Source organism: Euprymna scolopes, chromosome 34, assembly GCF_053919585.1.
Source record: "Euprymna scolopes isolate OS-2025 chromosome 34, ASM5391958v1, whole genome shotgun sequence".
NCBI lineage: Eukaryota > Metazoa > Mollusca > Cephalopoda > Sepiida > Sepiolidae > Euprymna > Euprymna scolopes.
In genome coordinates this window covers 3,605,793-3,622,308 of record NC_136515.1, presented here as the reverse complement: position 1 = coordinate 3,622,308, position 16,516 = coordinate 3,605,793, and the positions used below count along the sequence as shown (strand labels likewise).

Below are 16,516 nucleotides of genomic sequence, written 5' to 3'. Positions count from 1 at the left end.
CAGAGGCTTACTTGACCAAAAACGTGGTGAGACAACAACAACTATGGAAGGCAGTAATTGCTGAGAATGCAGTTGGGAGATTCGGAGTTCCTAAACGTCGAGAAACAACATCTAAGAAAGATGAGGATAATAGTCCGCAATAAATAAATTAATAATATTTAAGCATATTTTACACCCGGATGAAGTATAGTATTGGATAAGATAATAATTAATCAGATGGGACCATATCTTGCTTGTCACTGTCATCCTGTTTGTGGAGCATAAGCTGTAGTTTAAAAAGAGCAGATAATCTTGCTACAGTCCCAGTCTAGTTAGTGTTTTTCCCTATCTGTCTTTCCATCTTCCTTGACCCTTCATGACTATCTTATGAAGTGTTGGCCGAGGCTGATGCCATCACATTGAGTGTGTGGGGGGGGCAGTTTTATTGGTGTATTTATTATTATTGTGCATAAACAAAAAAAATAAAAATAAGCACTGCCTTGAAACAGTTGTAAACAACTTTTGTATTTTTTCTTTGTTTAGACACGTAATCGATGATGAGTATTCGAGTTCGTATGGCGCCAAATTCCCAATCAAGTGGGCGGCACCAGAAGTTCTTAAATACACCAGATTCAGCAGCAAATCCGACGTCTGGGCATTTGGTAAGTTGGCTTATTTCAAAATCACGAAATAAAAAAAAAGCAAATACTAATATTGTTGTCCACCAATATTTCAGCTGATGTGTCGTAACGCCAACTTCATTTCCAACAAAGCAAAACAAATATGCAACAAATAAATGTTACCAAAAGCAAACTAAATTACTCTTTTACCTACCTGAATAAGTTTTAAGTGGTTTAACTTACTTTAAAGTGTTTTTTTACTTAAAACTATACATAGTGTAAAACCTATCAAGTTAGAATGAAAAAAAAATGTTGTTGCATAGGTTACAGACAATGACAGGAAAATATTGGATATATTGCATACACGCAAATTCACGATCCGGGCAAAACCAGATGTTAAATTTGATTGCTGAGCGATGATGTCAACCCTACATTCCAATCGAAGAGGCGGGAGTCATTAAACTATGAAAGGTACATATTTTAACCTGAAATGGAATGTTGATCAAAGACGGAATTTGAAAGGAACTACCAAGGAATGTGAATTTATGTCAATGTAAGACATAAACAAAGGCACAAGAGGGTTAGAGAGAGAGAGAGAGAGCAAGTGACCAAGCAGTGAATGACATTTTCTACCATTGCTCATCCCAACCAGCCGCCCATCACACCACTTCCATCAATTCACACACCGATCAAACTCTTTGTTGTCATGCTATCGGTGAAATGTAAATAAACTTTGTTGATTTAACAAGTGTCTGTTTGATTTCAAAAACCACGGTTAACAGAATAGAAGCATGCGTCTTGTTTTAACAGTCAAGTGCGTCAGAGTTGTTGACAATTTTTCACGTCGCATATCCAGTTGCGGTTATCATCGAACATCAATAAAACAAAGATTGTTGAACATTTAGGATTGCAACATGGTGGACAAGACATCATTTATTTGTACGAAATATGGTTGGATTGTAGCAGCGATCATATAGGTTTATAAGGAACAAGGCCGATAGCCATTAGTTGCGCACTCTCGTGTTATGAATGAATGCGTGAATGTAGGATTGACATGAAATTCTTAAAGATAAACTAAAATGACCGAAAAATGGGCTGAAATGACTTAAAAAAATAAAAAGTAAATGACTTAGAATAACTTTAATGAACTTAATTATGAATTGAATGACCTTAAGAATGACTTGAATGCTTAAAAAATAACTGGAATCCTTCAAAAACAACTTGAATGATCTGGAGAATGACTTGAATGGCTGTGAGACTGACTGGTTGTAAAGTGGGTGATCATTTTACATTAAATTAGTACAGAAAAGTGATCCCCCATTTTATATCACAATAAGTACAGCATGTAGTAAGAACAGATACTACACATTGATCTTGGCCTTTTGGCCAAGAAAAGCTTAAAAAGCTAAGAACAACATCTATTAACAACAGACCTTTGATCTTAACCAAAAAGGCCAAGCACAAAAGTGTTACGGACAGACGGACCGACGGAGTGACTTATAGAGTTACTTGCACGCGACTAAAAAGTGAGGACTTGGACAACATTAGAAGGCGTTTCAAGTTATTGGAAAGATTTCACCAAAGTTGTATTCGAAGACTCTAAGTTATCAGAGCCTTGTAAAGCTTTTGGACTTACCATCAGCCTCAAGAAATATGTTATGTATTTCCTTCCTATAGGAATGCCATATATTGAACCAAACATCTTGGTTGATGGTAAGAAGTTAAATATCATGAACAATTTTGTACATCTGTGTAGTACGCTGAGTAAGGACCGTACGCTTGATGCCGATAAATCACACGATAGCCAAAATCAGTTCTGCTTTTTACAAACTGGAGAAACATGTGGTCAGATTGGAGAATCACATCAAAAACAAAGCTAAGTGTTTACGGAGCATGCGTTATCACTACGCTACTATATGAGTCAGAGACTTAGACAACATATAGAAGGCACCTCAAGTTATTGGAAAGGTTTCACCAAAGTTGTATTCGGAGAATACTTTATATTAACTGGAGGACTCTAACGCCTGCAAGAAAAAAGTTTAAGGATTCTTTGAAAAACAACTTGAAAATACTTGAGATGGATGTACATAACTAGGAAGCCCAAGCGAAAGATCAATCACTGTGGAGAAAAACCCTCAGAGAAAGTTGTAAGATTTTTTTAGGAGCAGCGTGTAAATCTTGCTGTCTTAAAACGTATTTTAAGAAAGCAGGAGGAAAATATAATGTCAGAGAAATTGCAACAGGAACTGAAGTGCACTGCATGTGGCAAATGCATTTTGTCAAAAGCTGATTTTGTAAATCATCTGAAATCACACAAAGACAAGAACAACAGTCTTATGAGGAGGCTTTTACAGAAATCCAGCAACGCTAAGTTGTCATGTGTGGTCTAATCTGCAAATCTAAAAGTGGCTTGACACGCTATTCAAGGATTCACAATATTATCATGCGATCACTTTTACAAGGAGGAAAGTTTTTATGTCATATGTGTGTACTATCATGTAGGACTAAAGCTGGCTTGAAATGTCACCTACGTGTACACAGCCACACAACTGTTAACTGAAGAGATGGCAAACTTCTGTCAAATCTCTACCTGGTGAAGAGGAACAAACAATAGAATAAGTTAAGAAGATAAAGCGTAAAGATATATGAGGAACTTTATTACTTTAGCAAGTCAATAAGTCTTTAAGTCATGGCATTTCGAAGCTAAATGCTTTTTGTCAGAAGAGGAGAAAAGCTGGCATTATACAAAAATAAAGATATAAGACAACACCGATTTAAAAAAAATTTTTTAGATTAGAATTGGAAAAAAATTATTTTATATTGGGGTGGTATGATGGAGATAAGACAGAAGGGACAGACCTGTGACATTAACCCTAAGCGGGCTGAACCGGCTTCTCCTGAAGGTGGAAATTTCATGGGAATATCAAATTCACAAGCAATATGATTATGTTGGGTTTCTGCAATTCTGATGGGTTGACATCCTCCTACATACAGCACCTGGTATTCTGTTATATCGTAGATTATATGAATAACAAGTCATTACTGGGGTTGTACAGAAAGGGTTTATTTAGGTAAAAAGGTACACACATTTCTAAGCGTCCATTGACAGCTTAGTACTAAATTCTGTCTCCCACGTGAGGAGAGTTTGCTTGTCTTTTTATAGACGTAACAGTCCATTCATTTGAGGGGTTTTGGATCAGTCCATTATATCATATTCCCAAATGGTCACCCATCTAGTATTGGCCAGGCTCACAATTGCTTTGGAAATATAACGAGAACCGGTGTGTCAACATGGTTATGCCATCTTTGTTTGGGATTTTGTTGTGAGATTTTGTTGTGAGATTTTGTTGTGAGATTTTGTTGTGAGATTTTGTCCCTGACAGGAGGTTGAATGTAACCTACGTCTTTTTTCAGGTATGCCTTGTCGAACTCGAAAATTTGTACAGTATTTCAAATGAAACCCTTTATTTAATCCATGGGGGTAGCTTGCTCTTGTTTTGTCAGCCATGACTGAGTAGAAGTTGTAATTTGTTATTAACTCTTCAGCTTTATGTATTTCTCTATTTACCTCGTACTCCCATAAAAAAAAAAATCATATCCATCATAAAGTGACAGAAAAACAAGAAGGTCGGAAAGAACCGTTTTTTATTATTTAGGTTTTGTATAAAAATTGTATTATACAATCGCATGCCAAAAATAAAGAAAATCAAACCTTTTTCTATCTAGAACATCATAAACTTAATTTGTATTATAAAAATAAAGAAAATCAAACCTTTTTCTTAATAGAAAATTATAAATTTAATTCGTATTATAAAAAATAATGAACAGAGGCACCAGAAGCATCATCAGTGGGAGTACTACTGTTTCTGGCAATGTTTACTCTCATATCATATGCTTCTGGGCTTGACCTTTACTCCTGAACTTAAATGGAATACATACATCAAATCTGTTGACAAGGTCGCTGGAAAAATGGTGGGATCCTTCTATCGATCCAGTAGATATCTCACTGCTGATGCAATTCTCTATCTATATAAGAGCCAGGTACGTCCAAGGATGGAGTACTGTTGCCACATATGGGCAGGAGCTGCTAGAAAAGACTTGCCCTGCCTTGATAGAGTTCAAAATAGACTTTGTGGCCTGGTGGGAGATGTCCTTTTCTCTTCGCTGCAACCTCTGTCTCACAGAAGAGATGTTGCGAGTTTGTCTCTGCTTTATCGTTATTTTCATGGAAAGTGTTCAACTGAGCTTCAATCTATGGTCCCCCCTCGTCAAATTTTCACAAGAAACACTAGACTAGCTGAAAACATTATCAATAATTTTCCCCACTCTTTATCTGTGCCTAAATCTAAACATAGATTCCATGATCAAACCTTCTTTCTTAGAACTGCACGCCTGTGGAATTGTCTTCCGTTTTCCTGCTTTCCAGCTGTCTATAATATGGTTGTTTTCAAGTCCAACATAAACAAGTTTCTGATGAGCCGTTCCACTTAAGTTAACAAATTTACCGAACTTCCATTACTATTGATTACTATATAGTCCTTTTGACTACTCTACACTCTTTAACCCTTATCCTTGAGTGGCCTATCGGCCTTGATAAGTGGTGACGCCTATGTAAAAAAAAAAAAAAAAATATCATCATCGGCTTTCAGGCCTTTGTCTTTATTCCTACTGAACTTGAGAATCAGGGTTTTATGGACAAATTTATCTTTAGTTGACCTTTGACAACTAAATATCTTCATTTACTAGCAAATAGAAAACTTATTAGCCAAACCCACATGATTTTTAGAATATGACATCTTCATCCTGTGACGAGTATGTACATCATAAAGATTTTTCTGTTTTTTTTTTTTTTTTAATAATTGTAATTCTAAATATACAACAAATTTTATGTTGATACTTAAACGTATAAAAATCCTAATTTTTTTTAGATATTTTTTAAACAGCCTTCGTTAAAAAAAAAAGAGACTATTATTCTATTAAACTTTTATTGTTTAAATAATTTTAATTTGTTCGTTTTATTTAAAAAAAAAAAAGTTAAAAAGATATTTTTTCACTCAGTAGTGAGCTTTGGAAAATTGTCAGTGAAAGAAATAAAATCGCCAAAAGATAAGCGTTTCATTATTTCTAGTCGCCATTTTGAAAAACCACTCGCAAATGCGATTGTTTCACTCGTAATGTGAAGCCCAGAGAACCCTAATTCACATGAGATTCTGAGGCTTCTCCACACCGTCCACAACAACGAAATTGAAGCCATTCAGGTCTGTACGTTTCTTAATCTGACAAAAAAAAAAAAAAAACTATTTTAAAATTGTCAGCCATTTCAATTATATAGTTTCTTCTGTGGAGAAACAGGTTGCAGGGAAGATCTGAAAAGAAAAAAAATATTTGTAAATTATCAGGTACTTCAATTATTTACCCCTGACTTTATAATTTTTTTTACTCCCGAGGAGTAAATTTACACCTAGTTGAGAACCTTTGATCAAGAAGAATGTCACTTAGAATCTCAAAAACTTTCAAAACTTATTTGTTATGTTTTTTCTTTCTGCAGGTGTCCTTATATGGGAGATCTTCTCTGGAGGGCAATTGCCGTTTGCTAACATCACTAACGCAGATGTCGTAGAAATTATTTGTAACAAAGATGAACGTCTGAAGAAACCAATTGATTGTCCGCAATCGGTATTTACTCAAATGATGAACTGTTGGGCTCGGGTTAGTTTTTGTTTGTTTTTATTTTTGTTTTGTTTTTGCTTTTTTTTTTTTTTTTTTTTTTTTTTTTTTACATAGGCATCACCACATTATCAAGGCCAAGAGGCCACTCAAGGATAAGGGTTAAAGAGTGTACAGTAGAAATTGGACATTACTCTCTCTCTCTCTCTCTCTCTCTCTCTCTTCTTTTTTTTATGCTGAACTGTTGAGTTTTTGGTTAGTTGACCTCCTCCCACCTCTTTTTGTTTTTTTTTTATTTTGTAATTTATTTATTTTTTGCTTTCTCTCCCTTACACACTTACTCTCTCTCTCCATTTCTCTCCCTCTATCTATCTCTCTCTCTCTTCTTTCTTTTCTTCTTTTATGCTGAACTGTTGAGTTTTTGGTTAGTTGACCTCCTCCCACTCCTTTTTGTTTTTTTAATTTTTTTTTTTGCTTTCTCTCCCTTACACACTTACTCTCTCTCTCTCTCTCCATCTCTCTTTTTAACGATGAAGTGTTGGACTTTGATTATTTTGTTTTTTTTTACATAGGAGTCACCACTTATCAAGGCCCGGAGGTCACTCGAGGATAAGGGTTATTGAGTGTACAGTAGTCAATGGGATAATATCATAATAATCGTTAATAATGGAAATTTGGTAAATTAGATTATTTAAGGGGGCGGTTCGTCAAAACTTTGTTTATATTGGACTTGCTAACACCACTGCATTTATATTTGCCCTCTATAGGCCCCACAACAGCGGAGTTACTATCTTTAAGAGCATATCTGAGAAAATAGACCACATACTGTCTTCACATCCCTCGGCTAACATCCACATCTGTGGTGACTTCAACGTCCATAACGTGGAATGGCTGACCCATTCAAATAAGACAGACGATGAGGGGAGGTTTTGTCATGATTTTGCCATTGCTTATGACCTCACTCAGATTGTTCGCGAACCCACCCGTGTGCCCGATACACCCAATCAATATGCAAGCCTTTTAGACCTTTTTCTTTCAACTTCCCCTGAGCTATGTTCATGTACCGTTCATTCTCCTTTAGGATCCTCCGACCACTCCGTCGTATCAGTTAAGATAAAAACAAAATGTAAGAAGCCATCAGACGTACCCCTCCACCGTACTGTATACCGATACTCTATGGCTGACTGGGATAGCTTCCGTACATTCATATCTGATTTACCTCTGCACTCCATGTTTAAAAAGGAAGTGTCCTCTATAGTATCAGATCTGACCGAATGGTTAATTGTAGGCATAGACCAATTCATACCATCTAAAAAATTCCAACAAAAACCTAACAGCCAGCCATGGTTCTCCCCAGAATGTGCTGCTGCTATCACGCACAGAAATCACTTTTTCCATAACTACCAACGTAATAGATGCACTGAGACTAAAGCTGCTTTCAGGACTGCCAGCAACCACTGTAAAAGAGTAATAAAAAATGCAAGAGAGCTATATGCCCAGTCTGTTAAATCCAAGGTAGCTGATCAACGGCTTGGTTCCCACCAGTTTTGGCAAATAACAAATAGGATCCTGAACAGAAGTGTGCGTTCTATCCCAACCATTATCAATGGACCAGAAGTTATCTCGTCAGCGTCAGACAAGGCCAAACTATTTGCAAAGAACTTTGCAGCTAATTCTACCCTATGCGACGAAGGCCATCAACTCCCTATATTTCCTCCTATAACACAGAACAAGCTAGGTAATATACAAATATCCGTGCATGAGGTCGCCAAGCTAATAAAAAACCTAGATTCCAGTAAAGCAACTGGCCCTGATGGCATCCCAATTATAGTGTTAAAAAAGCTTCAACCAGAACTTGCTCCCATACTTACGAAACTATTTAAGCGCTGCCTTAAGGAGAAGTGCTTTCCGACCCCCTGGAAGACCTCATCAGTTTGCCCTGTATTTAAGAATTCAGGTGATAAGTCATCTCCCTCTCAATACAGACCAATAAGTCTTCTCTGTGTTATGAGTAAGTTACTGGAATCAATATTAAATAGAGAAATAGTCAACCACCTCAGCAGAAACAACCTTCTTAGTGACACACAATATGGTTTCCGCTCTGCAAGATCTACCGCAGATGTGCTGACGGTTATATCCCACAGGATTAGTGAATCTCTTGACAAAGGCTTCCTTTCTAGGGCAATTGCTCTTGACATATCAAAGGCCTTTGACAAAGTATGGCATAAGGGTCTACTTCACAAGATTTCCAGCTACGGTATAACTGGAAATGTTTTCTCAATCATTAAATCATTTCTCTCCGATAGGCTCATAAGAGTAGTGGTAGATGGACAAAAATCGGAGGCCTGCAATATAAATGCTGGAGTCCCTCAGGGGTCAATCCTCGGCCCAACTCTCTTCCTGATCTACATCAATGACCTCCCTAAACACATACTTAAATCATTCGTTGACATCTATGCTGATGACACGACCATCTACGGCAACACATCAAAGGCTGTAAATGACGAAGTTCTCTCGGATTCTCTCTCCTCTGATCTCGAGCGCGTGGTTCAGTGGGGGAAGATGTGGCTAGTTACCTTTAATGCATCCAAAACCAAACTCCTATCCTTACATCATCAACGCTCTGATCCCCAGCTGGCATCAATTGTGATGGATGGCTCTCGTCTGGGTGAGGCCCCGTGTTTTGACAAGCTTCTGGGTTTGACCTTTACTCCTGATCTGAAATGGAACACGTACATCAAGTCTGTTGCCAAGGTCGCAGGAAAGATGGTGGGATCCTTCTACCGCTCCAGAAGATATCTCACTACTGATGCAATTCTCTATCTATATAAAAGCCAAGTACGGCCAAGGATGGAATACTGTTGCCATATCTGGGCAGGAGCTGCCAAAAACAGCCTATCATGCCTTGACAGAGTACAAAATAGACTTCGTGGTTTAGTGGGGGATGCCCTTTTCTCTACCCTGCAACCCCTCTCCCACAGAAGAGACGTTGCGAGCCTATCCTTGTTTTATCGTTATTTCCATGGCAGGTGCTCGTCTGAACTCCAATCCCTGGTCCCCCCTCGCCAAACTTTCACGAAAAACACCCGTCTAGCTGAATCCACTGTGAAAAATTTCCCCCACTCTATATCTGTGCCTAAATCAAAACGCGGATTTCATGAGCAAAGCTTCTTTCTTAGAACTGCACGCCTGTGGAACTCTGTTCCGTCTGCCTGCTTCCCTCCGGACTACAACTTGGATGTCTTCAAGTCTAATGTTAACAAATTCCTAATGAACCGCCCCCCTAATTAAACACTTCATAAAATCTCCTCACTAACGTGATGTACTTGCAATAACCCTTATCCCTGAGTGGCTTCCGGGCCTTGATAAGTGGTGATCACTGTGTAAAAAAAAAAAAAAAAAAAAAAAAAACTTGAAGAAAACCAAGTCGTAGTCAGGTGGGAAACAGGCAAACGGAAGAGAGTTCCACAGGCGTGCAGTTCTAAGAAAGAAGCTTTGTTCATGGAATGTACATTTTGATTTAGGCACAGATAAAGAGTGGGGAAAATTATTGACAGTGGTTTCAACTAGACGGGTGTTTTTCATGAAAGATCGGCAAGGGGGGGGCATAGATTGGAGCTCAGACGAGCACTTGCCATGGAAATAATGATAAAGCAAAGACAGGCTCACAATGTCTCTTCTGTGAGAAAGAGGTTCCAGGGAAAAGAAAAGGGCATCCCTCACTAAGCTGCGAAGTCTATTTTGTACTCTGTCAAGGCAGGATAAACTGCTTCTAGTAGCTCCTGATTTGGCAACAGTACTCCATCTCTGGATGTAGTTGACCCCCCCCCCTTTTTTTTTCTTTGCTCTCTCTCTCTCTCTCCTCCTTCTCTCGCTCTCTTTCTCTCTCCTCCTTCTTTCTCCTCCTCCTTCTCTCTCTCTTTTTCTCTCCTCCCTCTTCTCTCTCTCTCTTTTTCTCTCCTCCTCCTTCTCTCTCTCTTTCTTTTTCTCTCTCCTTCTTCTCTCTTTTTCTCTCTCCTCCTCATTCTCTCTCTCTTTTTCTTTCTCCTCCTCCTTTCTCGTTCTCTCTCTTCCTCCTTCTCCCCTTTTTTCTCTCCTCCTCCTCTCTCTCTCTCTCTCTTTTTCTCTCTTCTCCTCCCTCTCTCTCTTTTTCTCTCTCCTCCTCCCTCTCGCTCCTCCTCCTTCTCTCGTTCCCTCTCTCTCTTTCTTTCTTTTCTCTCTCCTCCTCCTTCTCTCGCTCTCTCTCTCTCTCCTCTTTGATGCTGAACTGTTGATCTTTGGTTAGTTGATCCCTCCTTTTTTTTTGATCGTGAACTGTTGAGCTTCGGTTGAAACCTTTCTGTTTTTTTTTTAATCATTTTTTGAAAATTCATTTTCTTTCCTCTTTTTCACCCTCTCTCTCCTTCCTCCTCTCCATCAGAGTCTCTCTCTTCATTCAGCATCATTTTTCACCAAACATTAATGCTATTGTTTTTTTATTTTTTCCTTTGCAAAACTCAGTCATGTTCTGTAAAGTCAAAAATAAAAACCACAAATTATTTGCTCAACAAAACAAGCAAACCAAACACCACGAATAAATATTTGAAGATATAAAGAACTTGAAGTATGAACCACCTTTTATCAAAATAACTGGATTTGGTATTAAAGAACCCGAAAACGGTTGATACACCATAAAATTAAACAACCATAGTGCTCCTCATCTTTCGGTTGATAATCATTCTATTTCATTAATTCATATCCTTCAGTGGCTTAATAAATTGTGACTCAATGATAGAAAAAAAAAAAAAATAGCACATTAATAAAAAAAAAAAGCAATATTTCTAAATCGACTCCACTTTCCTGTTTAAGTGATGATTCAAATAAGTTTTTTTAAAAAAATGAAAATAATAAAAAAAAAAAATCCAGTGTTTTAAAAAAAACACTCGATATTAATTTCAATAAAAATATCATTTATTAAAATTGATTTTTTTTTTTCTTCAAAATTTTCAAGTAATAAAGTACAGTAGAACCCCGGGATACGGCATTAACAATTAGTAACAAAATAGAGTACAGTATATAATACACATAGGAGTCACCATTTATCAAGGCTCAGAAGCCACTCGAGGATAAGGGTTAAGAAGTGTATAGTGGTCAATGAGACAATGACATAATAATTGTTAGTAGCGGAAATTTGGTAAATTGGATTACTTAAGGGGAACGGATCATCAAGAACTTGTTTATATTGGACTTGAAGACGACCATATTGTAGTCAGCCGGAAAGCAGGCAAATGGAAGAGAGTTCCACAGGCGTGCAGTTCTAAGAAAGAAGCTTTGTTCATGGAATTTTACGTTTAGGTTTAGGCACGGATAAAGAGTGGGGGGAATTATTGATAGGGTTTTTACAGCTAGACGAGTGTTTCTTGTGAAAGTTTGGCGAGGGGGTGGTGTCCATAGATTGGAGCTCAGACGAGCACTTTCCATGAAAATAACGATATAGTAGAAACAGGCTCGCAACGTCCCTTCTGTAAGAATTCTCTTAGAAAATTAGGCTATTATATTGATAACATGAAGTACAGTAGAAGCCCGGGATACGCCATTTTTTTTTTTTGTTTTTTACATAGGCATCACCACATTATCAAGGCCAAGAGGCCACTCAAGGATAAGGGTTAAAGAGTGTACAGTAGAAATTGGACATTATAGTAATCATTAGTAATGAAAATTTGGTAAAGTTGATAACTTATATGGAACGGCTCATCAAGAACTTATTTACGTTAGACTTGAAGACAACCATATTGTAGTCAGCCGGAAAGCAGGAAAACGGAAGACAATTCCACAGGCGTGCAGTTCTAAGAAAAAAGCTTTGTTCATGGAATCTACGTTTAGGTTTAGGCACAGATAAAGAGTGGGGGGAATTATTGATAGTGTTTACAGCTAGACGAGTGTTTCTTGTGAAAGTTTGGCGAGGGGGGACCATAGATTGAAGCTCATTCGAACACTTTCCATGAAAATAACGATACATCAGAGACAAGCTCGCAACATCTCTTCTGTGAGATAAAGGTTGCAAGGAAGAGAAAAGGACATCTCCTACGAGGCTACGAAGTCTATTTTGAACTCTATCAAGGCAGGCCAAGTCCTTTCTAGCAGCTTCTGCCCAGATGTGGCAACAGTATTCCATCCTTGGACGTACCTGGCTCTTATATAGATAGAGAATAGCATCAGCAGTGAGATATCTACTGGATCGATAGAAAGATCCCACCATTTTTCCAGCGGCCTTGGCAACAGATTTGATGTACGTGTTCCATTTAAGATCAGGAGTAATGGTCAAGCCAAGAAGTTTGTCAAAACTTGAGGCCTCCTGAAGACGAGAGTCATTCATTTCAATTGATGTCAGATGTGGATCAGAATGTTGATGATGTAAAGAGAGAAGCTTGGTTTTAGATGCATTAAAAGTAACCAGCCACTCCTTTCCCCATTGTACTACGTGCTCAAGATCAGAGGAGAGAGAATTGGAGAGAACTTGGTCGTTTACTGTCTTAGATGTGCTACCATAAATGGTAGTGTCGTCAGTATAAATGTCTACAAATGATGTAAGGATGTGAAGCCGTTTTTTTTTTTGCGACTTTCATAGTTAATACAGCTTATTTATAGGGGAACCCTGTCTTTTGTCAGTTTGTTTGTGGTATTAATCCGAAGGGGGGTCAGCCCCTTGTAGAGAAAAAGATACATGTCCGATGTTGTTGACGGTTGTCGTAAAGTCTGAATCGATGTGTGTTGCATGATCTATACAAATTTTTAATATATACTAGCAGGTCACCCAGCATTGCCCGGTCGTAAGATACATTCATGCAGATACGTGTTGGGTACCATCAGCTAGAATCAAAACCAAAACATACAACTCCCACCCTCATTCTGCATGTGTGTGTGTGTGTGTGTGTGCATATAAAAACAAAAGTTACAATAAGTTTACTAAGGTAATCAAAATGGTAAACTTAAAATATATCATAAATATTAAAGAGTTAATATTTACAAGTAAAATAAACTCAGCCAGATATAAAAAGCTCAATAAAACCGAAAAGGAAATAGAGCTTATAATATATATATATATATGCACATGTATATGGCATAATCACGTTGACACACTGGTTCCCGTTGAATCACCGAAGTTAAGCAACGTTGAACCTGGTCAGTACTAAATGGGTGTCCATTTGGGACTTCCAGGTGCTGTATGTGCTCTCCGCTTATCTCTGCATTGTTTCCAGTGGTCTTGGACTTCTCCTTACCACTGGATGCAAACAGATTCAGGAGAGGTTGGGGATTGCACAACACTTGCCTCACAATTCCGCACGCAGCTGCCCCTAAAGGAGGTATCCTTTGTCTTTCGAGACTGAACGGAGACATCGAGAGATATATATATATATATAGTCATCCACAAACAGACTTTCGCTGTATCACAGCTCTTCAGTGTGGCTAGACTAGCAACTACCTCAAACCAGGATTGAAACTCAACTGCCTAAGTGACAGTCAACGTTTCTAACTGTTAAATAATTTAGCTGCTGCTAAGCTGGGTATGTGAAATTACAATGATTAAACATTGTCCAAACACCTAAGCTCTATTTATTTACACAAAGAGCATTGATAGTGTTGGGACGATTAATCGAAATCAGGAATTTAAAAAAAATCAGAATTTTTTTTAGATATCAGTATCATGAAAAATGTGTGCCTAGTTTCTGATGCAAATAATGATTTTTTTTTTAATTGCGTTTATTATTTTGTTTAAAACTTAATTTTCATTGTTGACTTTTTTACAAAGGAGTCACCATTTATTAAGGCCCGAAGGCCACTCGAGGATAAGAGTTAATGAGTGTATGGAAGTCAATGGGAAAATATCGTTAATAGTGGAAATTGGATGATTTATCAGGGGACGGCTCGTCAAAAAATGTTTACATTGGACTTGAAGAGGATCATATTGTAGTCAGAAAACGATACAGAGTTCGACAGGGGTGCAGTTCTAAGAAAGAAGCTTTATTCATGGAATCTACATTTATGTTTAGGCACAGATTAGGAGTGGGGAGAAATTATTGACAGTGATTTCAGCTAGACAAGTGTTTTTCGTGAAAGCCAGGCAAGGTGGATTGGAGCTCAGATGAGCATTTACCATGAAAATAACGATAAAGCAAAGACACTCATAACGTCTCTTCTGTGGGAAAGAGGGTGCAGAGAAGAGAAAAGGACATCCCCCTCCTCTAGGCTCCTGTTAAGACAAGATAAGTGTTACTAGAAACTTCTGCCCAGATGTGGCAACAGTGCTCCATCCTTGGATGTTTCTGGCTCTTCTACAGGTAGAGAATTGCATCAGCAGTGAGATATCTACTGGAGCGATAGAAGGATCCTACCATTTTCCCAGCAGCCTTGGCAACGGATTGAATGTATGTGTTGCATTTCAGATCAGGAGTAAAGGTCAGGCCCAGAAACTTGTCAAAACATGGAGACTCCTCAAGACAATAGCCATTCATTTCAATTGATGCCAGACGGGAATCAGAGCATTGATGATGGAAAGATAGAAGTTTTGTTTTGGATGAATTAAAATTAACCAGCCGCCTCTTTTCCCATCGCACCACGTAATCAAGATCAGATAGAAGAGAAAATCAGAGATAAAAGATGGAATTGCCTGGTCATCAAAAATAAGATTTAAGCAAGCAAACTCGCCTGGATGGTCTACAAAGTTTTATAATTATTAATACATACACACACACACACACACACACACACACACACATATAAGAGAAAGAAAATTAAAACTGTAAGTTGAACTTTACAATCAAAATTTATTGTTTGACTGAATACTCCAAAAACCAATTTACAAAGTCCTTATTCTGCGGAGTTTCAAAGAATGCTATTCTTGTTATTCTTCTCATCAGAGGACATAAAGAAATCAGCAAATTATATTTGTAGCAATGCTAAAATTTGTTAGTTATGGCATTAAGTGAAACCGCAATTTATTATAGTCATAAATTGCCAAGAAAAACAGGTGAAAAATGGATACAAAAATATAAAAACAAATCGTGCATATTTCAGCTTGCATGAAAATTCTCTCAAAGTAATTCAAAAGGCGGAAATAGTTCTTTAGAGAGAATGGAGTCCAAAATTAAGTCCAGTTTAATTATGCATATAGTCCGGTTGGAAAGTTTTCAAAGCAGCTGAAATACTGGAAATTGTTTTGATTGTAAAGTTCAACTTAGTTTTAATTTTCTTTTTATAATAAGCTCTACTCTCTATTGCATATTGAGCTTTTTTATTTGGTTGGGATTACATTTTCTATATATAAATACTGTTATATATATTAGTTTGAAGTTTACCATTGCGTATATCAGGTAAACACTACTTCCCTTTGATTTCATTAATATATATTTTCATTGCTAGAATATACACGTACGCTTCTAGAATATTAATTTTAAGGTTATGAGAGTTTTTGAAGCATGGAAACGATCTTTTTATATTAAGATTTAATAGGACTACTTGAAATATAAATTTCTGATATTTATTAAACGGTTTCCTTTTTTTTATTTTTCAGAAAGCAGAGGATCGTCCATCTTTTAAAATTCTTCTTTCTTGTCTTCATGCAATTCTTGAAAGTACGTAAAAAAAGAAAGAAAAAAAAAATGCAAACTTCAATTTATTCCAAACATGAAAAAAAAAAAAAACAAAAAAAAAAAACGTCCAAGTTATTAAGCAATAACTTTTTTTTTTTTGTGATAAATTTTTGAAAAATGTCTTTCGTGAAAAGTCGAAACCCATAACAAAATTGGACGTTGATCAAATTCGGACCCTGACTTACAACTCCTTGACCCAGAGATTTTCTATTTTCCCTGAATATTCTCGCACATTGGACACAAAGTTTTTGTTACGTGGATACAAAATGTTCTGCTTATCCTCTAAAAAATGGTGTTAAATTTTTTTTTTTGAAAAAAAAAAAAAAAAGAAATTGTGAATTTTATACCCTAACTTTTAAGATTATAATTTTTCGTCTTAATAAATTTGTTCAATTTGTTTTTGCAGTTCAGTTTATTATGAAAACTTAATCAAAAAAAAAAAAAAAAAAAAAAATTTTTTTATTATTTTATCTTTTAAGTACCAACTTTTTCAGTACATAAATTGTAATAATATCAGCATCATTTTTTTTTTGGGGGGGGCGGGGGGGGAAGAAAATGTATGACTAAAGAAAGGGGAAATTGGTTTATCAACAAAATAATGGAACAGTTGTTGACAAAGGT

General features: G+C 37.0%; 1 protein-coding gene across 2 annotated transcripts in view; it reads left to right on the top strand.

Moving 5' to 3' along the window:
* The window catches only part of LOC145259090 (tyrosine-protein kinase Tec-like), a 208,792-nt gene extending 192,500 nt beyond the window's left edge, over nucleotides 1-16,292 (top strand). For both annotated transcript variants that reach the window (XM_080116734.1, XM_080116735.1), the window contains exons 16-18: nucleotides 523-641; nucleotides 6,148-6,308; nucleotides 15,817-16,292. In XM_080116734.1, coding sequence (XP_079972860.1) covers nucleotides 523-641; nucleotides 6,148-6,308; nucleotides 15,817-15,885 — 349 coding nt within the window. In that variant the 3' untranslated portion in view covers nucleotides 15,886-16,292. The remainder of the gene's footprint in view (nucleotides 1-522; nucleotides 642-6,147; nucleotides 6,309-15,816) is intronic.
* The last annotated feature ends 224 nt before the right edge of the window (nucleotides 16,293-16,516 follow it).